We start from the raw sequence: 14,599 nt of genomic DNA, 5'->3' as shown, positions 1-14,599 counted from the left end.
TTATTTTAGCATTCCATATTTCTACTCATACTCAGTGTGTCGACTAATAGTTTCATCAACTGAAAATATAATTATCAATACAGGATAGGAAAAATATGTTTTTATGTATCAGCTCGATACAAAACAGTAAGAATCAAGTAAAAAAAAAAAAGTGTTATTTACACTGGAATTGTATGATTATTCAGTGCATTGATTTGTGTACAAACATTTCTTATTACATGTATTATAAACATCGAAAGTGTTATGCATTACAGTGTAGTGTTATGATTGGATGAATTCAGGTATTTTAATACTTGAATACTGAGTGTGCGTAATGCAGGATTATATGTTTTATAGGCAGCATAGGCTTTGACACTTCGTATCGTATACAGATCGTACTATGTAGAAGACTACCAGTCTTCTACATGAATATCTTCATCTGCTTCTTGTCCAAACTGAATAATGAATGTGTATAGTTGAATATAGGCAGATGTGTTATGTTATAGGTTATTAAGGTTTGACACTTCGTGAAAAGATGTTATTGTGGTGTGCACCAGTCTTCTACATGAATATCTTATTCTGCTTCTTGTTCAGGCTGCTGGGCGAGATCAGAGCTTCCAGCCTCATGCCAGCGTACAGGGGCTGGTTCCGATTTCTCCTGAACACCAAGGCGACTCGCACCACCAGGAGCACACAGGAAACCACCAAGAGTACAACTGGAAGTGATAGAAGACAGAGTAAAATTATCCTATTTATCTTTAACATGTATATTAGTTTCTAATATGATTTACAGAGAATAGAGAGGGAGGTTCTAAAACGTTTAAGTGTTTCACATGAAGAGATTTGAGCCCAGTCCAAAACGCAGCTAGACATTTCTTGTAGATCTGAAAGAATCTGTTGGGTCTAAGCAATATGGTGGGAACTACATTTAGCCTATCACATCTCGTGGAGCTATTGCTTACCCCCATCCAATCCCTTCAGATCTACAATATGTTTTCAGGTTTAGGAGGTAAGGGTTGATGTTGTACTTGGTAATAGATCTCTAGTCTGAGAGATGAGGCCTACTCACCCATGAAGATTGCATTTGCACTTGGTGCTGCAGGGTCATAGTGCTTGAACACATTCCCAACCAGAGCAATTATTACCACAGGGTAAATAGTCAGGATATACCTCACATGCTGATCCAGCAGGAAGTTCTCAATACCAAACCTACAATAAACACATTATGATTACATTGAAAGTGTGTGGCTGTGTGTCCAAATGTGCTGAGAGTCTAATTTACATTGGTAACGTCTATATAATTAACAAATAAAATATATGCATCGAGTGAGATTGGATCAAATGCCCAAAAATGTAATCAAAAGACGATGAGCCTGATTCTTATAAGGCAGACTTTGTTAAACTGTGCTTACCATCCGATCACCAGCACCAGTAGGATACAGAGAGACACGGTGGCTGCAGTGCTCTTTGCCACTCCAGAGAGGTCCAACACCAGGGTGAAGTTGATCAGAGTGGCGATGGTTGTCCATGTGGTATACAGGGCAATGCCATTCTGCACCTAAGACATAAGAAAACATTACTTGGAGTATATGACTGTAGAATTCCTCATAAAAGGAGGGATAGAGCAACTGAAAAAGTGGATTACCTAAGATGGTTAGGGAAAATACATTACAATAGAATGATTATGTAAAGTAAAATGCAGTAGGATGGCCAGAGCTGTATGTGCTTTAGCAAACTAATCTTAAGGGGTATGAAAGTATTCATAGCCCTCGACTTATTCCACATTTTGTTGTGTTACAGCCTGAATTCAAAAATGGTTTTCTTTTTCCTCAACCTACTACACACAATACCACATAATGTCAAAGTAAAGACATGTTTTTAGAAATGTTTGCAAATGTATTGAAAATTAAAAATCTCACACCTGGGTCAATACAAGTTAGAATCACCTTTGGCAGCAATTACAGTTGTGAGTCTTTATAAGCTTTCCACACCTGGATTGTGCAACATTTGCCCATTATTCTTTTCAAAATTCTTCAAGCTCTGTCAAATTGGTATTTTCAGGTATTGCCATAGTTTTAACTTAAATACCCTTGAAAATCGAACTAAGCCACACAGCAACATTCACCGTGTTCTTGGTAATCAACTCCAGTGTAGATTAGGCCTTGTGTTTTAGGTTATTGTCCTGCTGAAAGATTCATCTCCCAGTGTCTGGTGGAAAGCAGACTGAACCAGGTTTTCCTCTAGGATTTTGCCTGTGCTTAGCTCCAATCAGTTTACTTTTTATCCGGACTCCCCAGTCCGTAACAATTACAAGCATAGTCATAACATGATGAAGCCACCACTATGCTTGAAAATAGAGAGTGGTACTCAGTAATGTGTTGTATTGGATTTGCCCCAAACATAACACTTTGTATTCAGAACAAAAAGTTATTTGCTTGGACACATTTCTTGCAGCATTAGTTTCGCACCTTGTTGCAAATAGGATGCATGTTTTGGAATATGTTTATTCTGTAAAGGCTTCCTTCTTTTCACTCTGTCAATTAGGTTAGTTTTGTAGTTTAACTACAATATTCTTGATCTATCCTCAGTTTTGTCCTAACACAGCCATTAAACTCTGTAACTGTTTTAAAGTCGCCATTGGCATCATGGTGAAATCCCAGAGTGGTTTCCTTCCTCTCCGGCAATTGAGTTAGAAAGGACGCCTGTATCTTTGAAGTGACTGGGTGTATTGATATACCATCCAAAGTGTAATTAATAACTTCACCATACTCAAAGGGATGTTCAAAGTCTGCCGACATTGTCATTACATTTTTTTAATGTTAAACACTATTATTGAGTCCTTGCTATTTATTATGTGACTTGTTAAGCAAAGTTGTACTCCTGAACTTAATTAGGCTTGCCATAAAAGGGTTTGAATACGTAATGACTCATTTTAGCTTTTCATTTTTAATTAATTTGTAATAATTTCTGAAAATATAATTCCACTTTTATATTATATTATGGGGTAGTATGTAGGCCAGCGACAAAAATCTCAATTTCATCCATTTTAAATATCAGGCTGTAACATGAGAAAATGTAGAAAAAGTCAAGGAGTGTGAATACTTCGAAGGGACTGTGATAGGTTCTGACTTCTAAACTTGAAATATTGTTAATCATCAGGTATCCTATGGAAAGGAGAAGGGCCACAGTCTGGTTTCTACACCAGAAGTTAATGGTTATCTGTAGGAGGAATGTATATGGTTGTGGTCACTGATAAGGGTGGAGAGCTGTGGATTAGTGAGGAATGGGGGCCGAGGTCAGGTCACATTAAAGGAGAAAGAACAGTTTATTACCCGCATCACTTACATCTTTATTGCTAGGCAGGAAGTTAATGTTTAAAGGGAAGGAGGAGAATTAACCCAAATTGGGGTGGGTGGATACATACATACAGTTGAAGTTGGAAGATTATACACCATAGCCAAATGTATTTAAACTCAGTTTTTCACAATTCCTGACATTTAATCCTACTAAAAATTCCCTTTCTTAGGTCAGTTAGGATCACCACTTTATTTTAAGAATGTGAAAAGTCAGAATAATAGTAGAGAAAATGATTTATTTCAGCTTTTATTTCTTTCACATTCCCAGTGGGTCAGAAGTTTACACACTCTCAATTAGTATTTGGCCTTTAAATTGTTTAACTTGGGTCAAATGTTTCAGGTAGCTTCCCACAAGCTTCACACAATAAGTTGGGTGAATTTTGGCCCATTCCTCCTGACAGAGCTGGTGGAACTGAGTCAGGTTTGTAGGCCTCCTTGCTCGCACACGCTTTTTCAGTTCTGCCCACAAATTGTCTATGGGATTGAGGTCAGGGCTTTGTGATGGCCACTCCAATACCTTGACTTTGCTGTCCTTAAGCCATTTTGCCACAACTTTGGAAGTATGCTTGGGGTCATTGTCCATTTGGAAGACCCATTTGCGTCCAAGCTTTAACTTCCTTACTGATGTCTTGAGATGTTGCTTCAATATATCCACAATTTTCCTGCCTCATGACGCCATCGATTTTGTGAAATGCACCAGTCCCTCCTGCAGCAAAGCACCCCCACAACATGATGCTGCCACCCTCGTGCTTCACAGTTGGGATGGTGTTCTTCGGCTTGCAAGCCTCCCCCTTTTTCCTCCTAACATTACAATGGTCATTATGGCCAAACAGTTCTATTTTTGTTTCATCAGACCAGAGGACATTTCTCCAAAAAGTACGATCTTTGTCCCCATGTGCAGTTGCAAACCGTAGTCTGGCTTTTTTATGGCGGTTTTGGAGCAGTGGCTTCTTCCTTGCTGAGTGGCCTTTCAGGCTATGTCGATATAGGACTCATTTTACTGTGGATATAGATACTTTTGTACCCGTTTCCTCCAGCATCTTCACAAGGTCCTTTGCTGTTGTTCTGTGATTGATTTGCACTTTTTGCACCAAAGTACGTTCATCTCTAGGATATAGAACGCGTCTCCTTCCTGAGTGATATGACAGCTGCGTGGTCCCATGGCGTTTATACTTGCGTACTATTGTTTTTACAGATGAATGTGGTACCTTCAGGCATTTGGAAATTGCTTCTAAGGATGAACCATACTTGTGGAGGTCTCCAATGTCTTTTCTGAGGTCTTGGCTGATTTATTTTGATTTTCCCATGATGTCAATCAAAGAGACACTGAGTTTGAAGGTAGGCCTTGAAATACATCCACAGGTACACCTCCAATTGACTCAAATTATGTCAATTAGCCTATCAGAAGCTTCTAAAGCCATGACATCATTTTCTGGAATTTTCCAAGCTGTTTAAAGGCACAGTCAACTTAATGTATGTAAACTTCTGACTCCCCGGAATTGTGATACAGTGAATTATAAGTGAAATAATTTGTCTGTAAACAATTGTTGAAAAATTACTTGTGTCATGCACAAAGTAGATGTCCTAACCGACTTGCCAAAACTATAGTTTGTTAACAAGAAATTTGTGGAGTGGTTGCAAAAAGAGTTTTAATGACTCCAACCTATGTAAACGTCCGACTTCAACTGTACACACACGCTGGTGGGAACATGTCTTTGTGTCTTCAGCGGTCTGACCCATTGGGTGAATAAACTTGGTTTTAGCTTTTATAGTTGTCTGTCCGTTTTTACCCTGTTATTTAGAACCCGACATCTGTAAGTGTTGCCATAAAACTAAATGGGATGAGTGAATCCTATGAAAAACAATACTCCGACTGGAGTTGGCTAAAGTACATCTGTGACCATGCTACAATCATGAGGATGGTGAGTTTAACAACTAACTCAATTAAGCCTCAAATTAAACTCACCAGCACCCGGATGCACCAAAGATCCCTAGGATGGTTCTGGCTGAGCCAGGCTCCATAAACACTCAGCCCATAGCAGGAGAAAAAGATCATAGAGTAGTTGGTGACAGCAATGATCCCCAGTACAATCAACGCAGCAGTCATCTGCCTGTAAGGAACAGTAAAAAAAGACCCCTCTCATTGATCCACCTTGGTGTTTTGAGCAGACAATTTTTTTTCACCTTCATTTAACCAGGTAGGCTAGCTGAGAACAAGTTCTCATTTACAACTGCGACCTGGCCAAGATAAAGCAAAGCAGTTCGACACATACAACAACAGAGTTGCACATGGAATAAACCAACATACAGTCAATAATACAGTAGAAAAAGTATATATACAGTGTGTGCAAATGAGGTAGGATAAGGGAGGTAAGGCAATAAATAGGCCATGGTGGCAAAGTAATTACAATATAGCAATTAAACACTGGAATGGTAGATGTGCAGAAGATGAATGTGCAAGTAGAGATACTGGGGAGCAAAGGAGCAAGATAAATAAATAAATACAGTATGGGGATGAGGTAGTTGGATGGGCTATTTACAGATGGGCTATGTACAGGTGCAGTGATCTGTGAGCTGCTCTGACAGCTGGTACTTAAAGCTAGTGAGGGAGATATGACTCTCCAGCTTCAGTGATTTTTGCAGTTTGTTCCAGTCATTAGCAGCAGAGAACTTAAAGGTAAAGCGGCCAAAGGAAGAATTGGCTTTGGAGCGCGTGCTACGGTTGGGTGCTGCTATGGTGACCAGTGAGCTGAGATAAGGCGGGGCTTTACCTAGCAGCGACTTGTAGATGACCTGGAGCCAGTGGGTTTGGCTTCGAGTATGAAGCGAGGGCCATCCAACGAGAGCATACAGGTCGCAGTGGTGGGTAGTATATGGGGTTTTGGTGACAAAATGGATGGCAATGTGATAGACTGCATCCAATTTGCTGAGTAGAGTGATGGAGGCTATTTTGTAAATTACATCGCCGAAGTCGAGGATCGGTAGGATAGTCAGTTTTACGAGGGTATGTTTGGCAGCATGAGTGAAGGATGCTTTGTTGCGAAATAGGAAGCCGATTCTATATTTAATTTTGGATTGGAGATGCTTAATATGAGTCTGGAAGGAGAGTTTACAGTCTAACCAGACACCTTGGTATATGCAGTTGTCCACATCTTCTAAGTCAGAACCGTCCAGAGTAGTGATGCTGGACGGGCGGGCAGGTGCGCGCAGCGATCGGTTGCATTTAAGAGCAGTTGGAGGCCACAGAAGGAGAGTTGTATGGCATTGAAGCTCGTCTGGAGGTTAGTTAACACAGTGTCCAAAGAAGGGCCAGAGGTATACAGAATTCCTGTCCTACAATCTATAGGCCTGGTAATTATCATAGCATGATAGAGACCCACAAAAATACAATGAATCTCAATGGGTCCAATTATATATACCTTGTGTAGTAACATTGTATTCATACATTAAGTATTTCTATTTTAATTGTAAAGCAAAGAAGTTAAGGGGGGAAAAGCTAGGCCTATGTGGTTCAACTTCTCTCACTGTTCTCTACAGACTGGCAGAGGCACACAGTGTGGGTAGGTGTGGTATGGTTATAGTAACACCTTGAATACACCGTCCACATTACGTGTGCGAGCATTGCAAAATACATTTACACAGATGTTATTCAATAATTTCAACCAAACTTAACACGTGTCACAGGGTCTGTGTAGCGTAGCCAGGCGGTAAATATAACTTGGTTCTATTTAAGTTGCTCGACGGGCTGCAAATGCCCTCCTTATTGGTTATCAGGAAGATACAAACCCCGTTGGATGACAAAGATAAACGAGGAGTGATTCATCAGAGATAATTAACAAAAAACGAACTAAGTTTCCCTTTTCATCTGTGGATTAATCATCTGAGTAGAGAAACATAATTTTGTATGAATCTGGGTAAAAATTCTACAAAGAACCAGCTATAAAGAGGAACATATGCACGTCAGGTTAAACAACCCAATGTTAATCTCCCAAAACAAACGAGCTAGCAACATGCATGTTTCAACCTGCCTGGAAATAAATATTGATTTTGATATTTTAACCTACATGTAATGATTGCGCCTGGTGGAGATAGACAAAATGATCACGCGAACATTGGTGCAGGGCTGGGCTAGCTAAGGTGGAAGTGGAGATGCTGTATTTTGCTTCCACCCATCCACTTAAATCAGGTTAGTCAGGCAACAGGAACTCATTGGTTTAGGTGTTAAAAGACTGTTACGCACTCTTGAACCCATAGGACAAGCCAGGTCATGTTGAAGGCCATGTTGACTATCCAGGACAAGTAGAAACCGTACGGCAGCACAGAGAGGGTCCAGCTCCTGAGGAATTGAAAATAAAGTTGGTATCAGAACAAACATTCTACTGTAGCTTTTTAAAAATGTTTTATTTAAATGAACCTTTATTTAACTAGACAAGTCAGTTAAGAACAAATTCTTATTTACAATGACGTCGCTGGGCCAATTGTGCACCGCCCTATGGGACTCCCAATGATGGCTGGTTGTGCTGCAATACCTACATAATTATACATCTAATACATTAATTACTGCATTTCACTGTCTACGTGTTGATACTACAGCAGAAGGATGGTGTCCTAAAATAATAGAATACTATAGAATAGTAGCCTTAAAGATAGATGGCTGCATGGTTGAGCTATTGATTGATTGACTGATATAGGTAGGTGAATAATTGTGTCTGTACCCTCTGTAGAGGAAGGAGATGACATAGATGAGCATGAGAGACAGCCAGGTGTAGATGAGCCCCCAGATAGAAAAGGTCCATCCGGCCGGAGTTATGTAGGTTTCATACTTCTTGGAAATGTTCCCTGTACTTGAATGGAATGGTCCTAGGAGAGAGGAGATTGCAAAACAAGTACAGCATAACTGTTGGGGAAACTACAGTGTTGTATCAGTCACTTATGTAGTCTCAAGCACCAGACTTCCTCCCCTGAGGACAAGGTTGTCATTGACTTTGTGTAATAGGGTGGGTTCTGCATGTCCCTTGAACATAGAGCTAGGAACTTTTAAAGCTTCTACTTAAGAATAGAATAATGTGCAGCAGTGACGCCAATAAAATAGTATTTCCTGTCCTACAGTTTAGTATTAAAAGCCATATAGGAAGCGCTACACAGTTCAAACATAGCAAGTTACACAACACTGCGTTCACATGAGTTAGGTAAGATACATGAAACTCACCCTTTCCAGCGCCTGCCAAAGCATTAATTGCTAAAGCAGAAATGTAGATCAGCACAGACAGTGCAATGACCACAATACGAGGAAGGCTTCTATCTTCCATTATTTTTAACTACACCAGCTACAATGTATCTAGATAACTGGCTAGTCTAGTCGATAGCTGATCATGAAAGTCCAACCCGGATGGCGTTTGGTAGGGTAACAATATAAGGAGTGTAAACAATCTTCTTCGCGAATTTCTTGCCTGCTGCATGTCCACTGTCAACAATAGGCATAGCACCACCTGCTGTGCAGGAGAAGCCTAAACAAAACCAAAAAACGAAACTGGAATGGTTGTCTTATTTTCACTGTCCGTGTGTGAAATGATAAATCCCCAAATAATATGAGAAAACATTTTTGGTGTTATCAAATCAAAGAACACGCTGATTTGCTTTATTCGGCCAAAGTAGTTGTAAAGTAGGAAGCACCATCATCCAACCAATCAGATGAGGCAGTGATAGCCCCGTCATTTTCAAAATGGCAGCAACATTGCAAATAAGCGAGTTTGACAGTGAAGACCAAATAACTAAAGAAATAGCAAAACAAGAAGAGATAACGTCGTTGAAATACATAATCTTGCGCAAAGACAAACGTTTTGGGCGAAAGGGTAAGCTAGTTGCCTATCACAGTCTGATATACTGCTAGGCTACTTACTCCCGGGGCGAATTGGCTAACGTTATCAAGATGGTTTAACGTTAGCTAGTTAGTACACTGGCCATGCTGAGCTGGTGTAGGTAGACCACTGGGGTATACAGTAACAAATAACGATGTAGACATGCTGTGGGAATAGCTAGCTAACTAGGATGTAGCTTTTGGTCTGGTTATTTAGTAAAGGACTGCCTCTTGGCTAAGGGCTACTTACTCCACATCTTAAAATGAGCTAACGCTAGCTAGCAGATTGTAACCAGGGTTGCCATGTCCGCGGGTCTTTTGTCAAATTGGGCTACTTTGAAAACGATGTCGCGGATGAAAATGTATTGGTTGTGGGTTTTTGGGCTACTTCTAATTGGCACTGCAGCATTAATTAAAAAGATATATATCTGTAACTAGCTGCTGCTGACCATCAGGCAGTGAGCAGGTTGTTACGGAGTGAATGGTGGGGGGGTGTGCGCTTTGAGAGAGTGCTGTCAACGAGAGAACAGCGCGCGCACATCGTGACAATTTTGTTTTTAACCAGTTGTTGGTAGGCAACCTGTTATGGATAGGGGGTCCGGCTAGCGGAACGTTTCGACAACTTCCGGTGAAATTGCAGAGCACGATTTTTAAATTTAAAAAAAATATATTTAACTTTAATACATTCACAAGTGCAATACACCAAATTAAAGCTTCACTTATTGTTAATCTAGCCACCGTGTCAGATTTCAAAAAGGCTTTACGGCGAAAGAAAACCATGCGATTATCTGAGGACAGCGCCCAGCATACCAACACATGAAAATCAGATTTCAACCCGCCAGGCGCGACACACAACTCAAATAACGATATAATTAATGCCTTACCTTTGAAGAACTTCTTCTGTTGTCACTCCAATATGTCCCATAACATCACAAATGGTCCTTTTGTTTGATTAATTCCTTCGTTATATCTCAAATGTCCATTTATTTGGCGCGTTTGATTCAGAAAAACACCGGTTCCAACTCGCCCAGCATGACTACAAAATATCTAATAAGTTACCTGTAACCGCTGTCCAAACATTTCAAACAACTTTCCTAATCCAACTTTAGGTATTTTAAAACGTTAAATCAATAAAATTTAAGACGGGATAAACTGTGTTCAATACCGGATTAAAAACAACGTGAAGCGCATCAAAACATTCGAGAGCACTAGGCTGGACCCTCGTTCTGAATAGCCGTACTTTTTCATTTCTCTAAAGAAAAACATCAACCAATTTCTAAAGACTTAACATCTAGTGGAGGCAATAGGAACTGCAACCAAGTGCCACAAATCTAGGTTCCCATAGAAAACCAATTGAAAACAGTCACCTCAAAATGTTTTTCCAGGATGGTTTGTCCTCGGGGTTACGCCTGCCAAATACATTCTGTTATACTCACAGACATTATTTTAACAGTTTTAGAAAACACTAAAGTTTCTATCTAAATCTACGAATTATATGCATATCCTAGCTTCTGGGCCTGAGTAGCAGGCAGTTTACTTTGGGCACGCTTTTCATCCAAAATTCCAAATGTTGCCCTTTATCCTAAAAAAGTTAGGATTGTCATTATGGAGACACTCTTTTTCCATAAAACTATAACAGTGACAAATCATTGGAAAATGACTTTATGCACACAAGCTCTTCTAGATAAATTCGCTAAAAGGTGGTTTAAAGTAAACTACATTCAAATGTCAACTTTTCTCATGGTTAACCATATCAAGCGAAGGGTTTACTCATGCTCAGTTCTAGGGTCTGGAGCGCTGCGCGAGTGGAAATGTGAAATTATCGAACTCCCTCACGTGCTTCTGTTATGGGAGAAAAGTCCACAATGAAAATACCTTTGAATGTTGACAATGATAGGCTACGTTTGCATCTGTTGGCCGTCAAGTAGGCTATTAATTGCAATGCCATTAGGCTACTGTAGCCTACCATTTGATACAGTACAATAAATATGTTGAAATCACTGGAGTCATTGCAAATCAATTTGTGCCACTTGTGTAGCCTAGCTGGAGCTGGCAAACGTAATTAATAAATTGCCTATAACTCAGTTTTTTTGTTGTAGCCTTGTGTTATGCAATTGTTTATGGCCTTGTTTAGTTAATTAAATTGGAAGTTATCAATTGTGATCATGGTTACAGCTCTATCGCAAATGTATCTTTGTCCACATTTAATGTCAGTTTCATGGTGGACTTTTCCCTGAAATGAGATGTCCTTCCAGGGGCTATAGGCTATCTGCATCTAGCTCAGTAAACCATGGCAAAGTTGAATTGCAATTAAACCCAGATGAGTCATTAGCCTATGCCTATTGAAATGAGTCATTAGCCTATGCCTATTGAAATAAGTCACTCGCAAATAGGCCATTTATAACGGATTGTAGTCTTAACATCTGGCACACAATGAAGGCACAATTGCCAGAAAATAGCCTAACGTTGGTTTTTTGAAGTTCGTCCAAGTGTTTCCTGCACAGATATTGAGATCCTCTGTCCAAGTTATGACTCACTCTCCCACTGGATTTATCTATAGTTATGCGCATGCACAAACTGGATTTATTTACAATTAGAAACTGGGTAGTTTGAGTCCTGAATTCATATTGGTTGAAAGCCATGGCATATCAGAGTGTACCATGGGAATGACAATTTAAACATTTTTACTATTCTAATTACATTGTTAACCAGTTTAATAGCAATAAGGCTCCTCAGGGGGTTGTGGTATATGACCAATATACCATGGCTAAGGTCTATTTCCAAAGAATATACCCTTAGCTGTGGTATATTGTCCATCTACCACATGTCCTAGGGCCTTATTGTTTAATCATAGCAGTCAAAACAAGTTAAATTGACATCCATTGATGAAAAATTATCTGGAGAGTTTAAGGGAAATTTATCTTGCGACATTCTTAAACGTGCAAGAATTATTATTCTGATGGAAAACCACATTTTCCTTCATTACCTACGTAGTTAAATTGTCGATATTCCTTAATTCGCTCAATAATGTTATGGCAAAAGGGTCTCATGGATAAATGTGGCAACTCCTCATGCTGCACATTTTTTGGAGGGGCTAATTTTCAGGCCTTGTGGGAAGGATTTCAGAGGTCATTGGGCTCAATTTTAGCTGGACCTGGCAAAACTGATTGTAACAGTCATGACTAGACTGGCTCCAGCTTTGGTCAAATTAACATCAGATTTGACTTTTCATAGCAGGTTAGGAGAATTAGGTTCAGAAAAGGGTAAACTAAAATGCTAAACATTTCAACTTTTAGTTAATTTGACTAAAGCGCGATGCCTTCTAGGCATGTCCATTTGGTAATGGGCTAATGGAGGTTGTCACTAGTTACCACAGCCACAAAGACAAAATTGTTACTTGTTTTTTTGTTAGAAAATGGCAATAGTCATCGCTTGCGATACAGCTTTCAAAACATATGGCCTCTTTCATTAGCGAGAAAGAATCTTTCAAATAGAAAATATACTTACTGTAGCAGTTTTGCACAGATCCGTACAGCTATCGGTGCCTCCAGTTGACAAAACTACACTTCCGCTAAACTTCCCGAGTTACGCTTACACACAAGTGTTTAGAGCATGTTAGATAGCTACAGTGGCTTGTGAAAGTATTCACCCCCTTGGCATTTTTCCTATTTTGTTGCCTTACAACCTGGAATTAAAATATATTTTTTTGGGGGGGGTTGTATCATTTCATTTACTCAACATGCCTACTACTTTGAAGATGCAAAATATTTTTTGTGAAACAAACAAGACAAAAAACAGAACTTGAGCGTGCATAACTATTCACCTCCCCAAAGTCAATACTTTGTAGTGCCAACTTTTGCAGCAATTACAGCTGCAAGTCTCTTGGGGTATGTCACTATAAGCTTGGCACATCTAGCCACTGAGATTTTTGCCCATTCTTCAAGGCAAAACTGCTCCAGCTCCTTCAAATTGGATGGGTTCTGCTGGAGTACAGCAATCTTTGTCATACCACAGATTCTCAATTGGATTGAGATCTGGGCTTTGACTAGGCCATTCCAAGACATTTAAATGTTTCCCCTTAAACCACTCAAGTGTTGCTTTAGCAGTATGCTTAGGGCCATTGTCCTGCTGAAAGGTGAACCTCTGTCCCAGTCTCAAATCTCTGGAAGACTGAAACAGGTTTCCCTCAAGAATTTCCCTGTATTTAGCGGCATCCATCATTCTTTCAATTCTGGCCAGTTTCCCAGTCCCTGCTGATGGAAAAACATCCCCAGAGCATGATGCTGCCACCACCATGCTTCACTGTGGGGATGATGTTCTCAGGGTGATGAGGTGTTGGGTTTGTGTCTCACAGTTTTCCTTAATGGCCAAAGAGCTCAATTTTAGTCTCATCTGACCAGAGTACCTTCTTTCATATGTTTGGGGAGTCTCCCACATGCCTTTTGGCAAACACCAAACATGTTTGCATATTTTTTTCTTTAATCAATGGCTTTTTTCTGTTCACTCTTCCGTATAGCCCAGCTCTGTGGAGTATACGGCTTAAAATAGTCCTATGGACAGATACTCCAATCTCCGCTGTGGAGCTTTGCAGCTCCTTCAGGGTTATCTTGGGTCTCTTTGGTGCCTCTCTGATTAATGCCCTCCTTGCCTGGTCCGTGAGTTTTGGTGGGCGGCCCTCTCTTGGCAGTTTTGTTGTGGTGCCATATTTAATGGTGCTCCGTGGGATGTTCAAAGTTTCTTATATTCTTTTATATAACCCAACCCAGATCTGTACTTCTCCACAACTTTGTCCCTGACCTGTTTGGAGAGCGCCTTGGTCTTCATGGTGGTGTTGCAGACTCTGGGGCCTATCAAAACAGTTGTGTATATATACTAAGATCATGTGACAGATCATGTGACACTTAGATTGCACACAGGTGGACTTTATTTAACTAATTGTGTGACTTCTGAAGGTAATTGGTTGCACCAGATCCTATTTAGGGGTTTCATAGCAAAAGGGGTGCATACATATGCACACACCACTTTTCCGTTTTTTTTAGAATTTTTTGAAATAAGTAATTTTTATATTTCACTAAATCAATTTGGACTATTTTGTGTATGTCCATTACATGAAATCCAAATAAAAATGTATTTAAATTACAGGTTGTAATGCAACAAAATAGGAGAAATGCTAAGGGGGGAATACTTTTGCAAGGCACTGTAATTAGCATAGCCTCTTGTCTTCTGTCTGTTTTCTGTAAACATGCGCTGAAACATGGATAAATGGCCATATGGGAATGCTAACCCAAACCTTATCAAGGTGTGTATCAATTTAACCTTTTTGTCCGGTTGTGATATAGCCCACGATCAAACCCAGGTCTGTAGTGATGCCTCTAGCGCTGCGATGCAGTGCCTTAGACCACTACAC

The 14,599-nt window shown here is 40.0% G+C and overlaps 2 protein-coding genes across 5 annotated transcripts in view; one reads left to right on the top strand and one right to left on the bottom strand.

The window, feature by feature from the left end:
• On the bottom strand, positions 1-8,754 carry LOC115169900 (uncharacterized). Of its 2 annotated transcripts, none has more exons than XM_029725997.1 (7): positions 8,545-8,754; positions 8,051-8,195; positions 7,576-7,671; positions 5,302-5,446; positions 1,392-1,537; positions 1,150-1,188; positions 1-695 (listed from the first exon to the last, which is right to left on the bottom strand). In XM_029725997.1, exons 1-7 carry the CDS (start codon positions 8,642-8,644, stop codon positions 554-556), a joined length of 813 nt encoding a protein of 270 aa, XP_029581857.1. In that variant the 5' UTR covers positions 8,645-8,754; the 3' UTR covers positions 1-553. The 2 variants fall into 2 exon arrangements, with proteins under 2 accessions (XP_029581857.1, XP_029581856.1); XM_029725996.1 differs by having other exon boundaries at positions 1,049-1,188; positions 8,545-8,753.
• Positions 8,755-9,011: 257 nt separating this feature from the next.
• LOC115169901 (uncharacterized) overlaps positions 9,012-14,599 on the top strand; it is a 10,400-nt gene continuing 4,812 nt past the window's right edge. For 2 of the 3 annotated variants that reach the window (XM_029726000.1, XM_029725998.1), the window contains exon 1: positions 9,013-9,187. In XM_029726000.1, coding sequence (XP_029581860.1) covers positions 9,058-9,187 — 130 coding nt within the window. In that variant the 5' untranslated portion in view covers positions 9,013-9,057. Of the gene's footprint in view, positions 9,188-14,599 lie in introns of all 3 variants that reach the window. The other variant, XM_029725999.1, reaches the window with a different exon arrangement.

The sequence above is a fragment of the Salmo trutta genome, chromosome 31 (assembly GCF_901001165.1).
Source record: "Salmo trutta chromosome 31, fSalTru1.1, whole genome shotgun sequence".
Taxonomy (NCBI): domain Eukaryota; kingdom Metazoa; phylum Chordata; class Actinopteri; order Salmoniformes; family Salmonidae; genus Salmo; species Salmo trutta.
The sequence above is the reverse complement of the archived record's forward strand: the minus strand, read 5'-3'. Positions and strand labels throughout refer to the sequence as shown.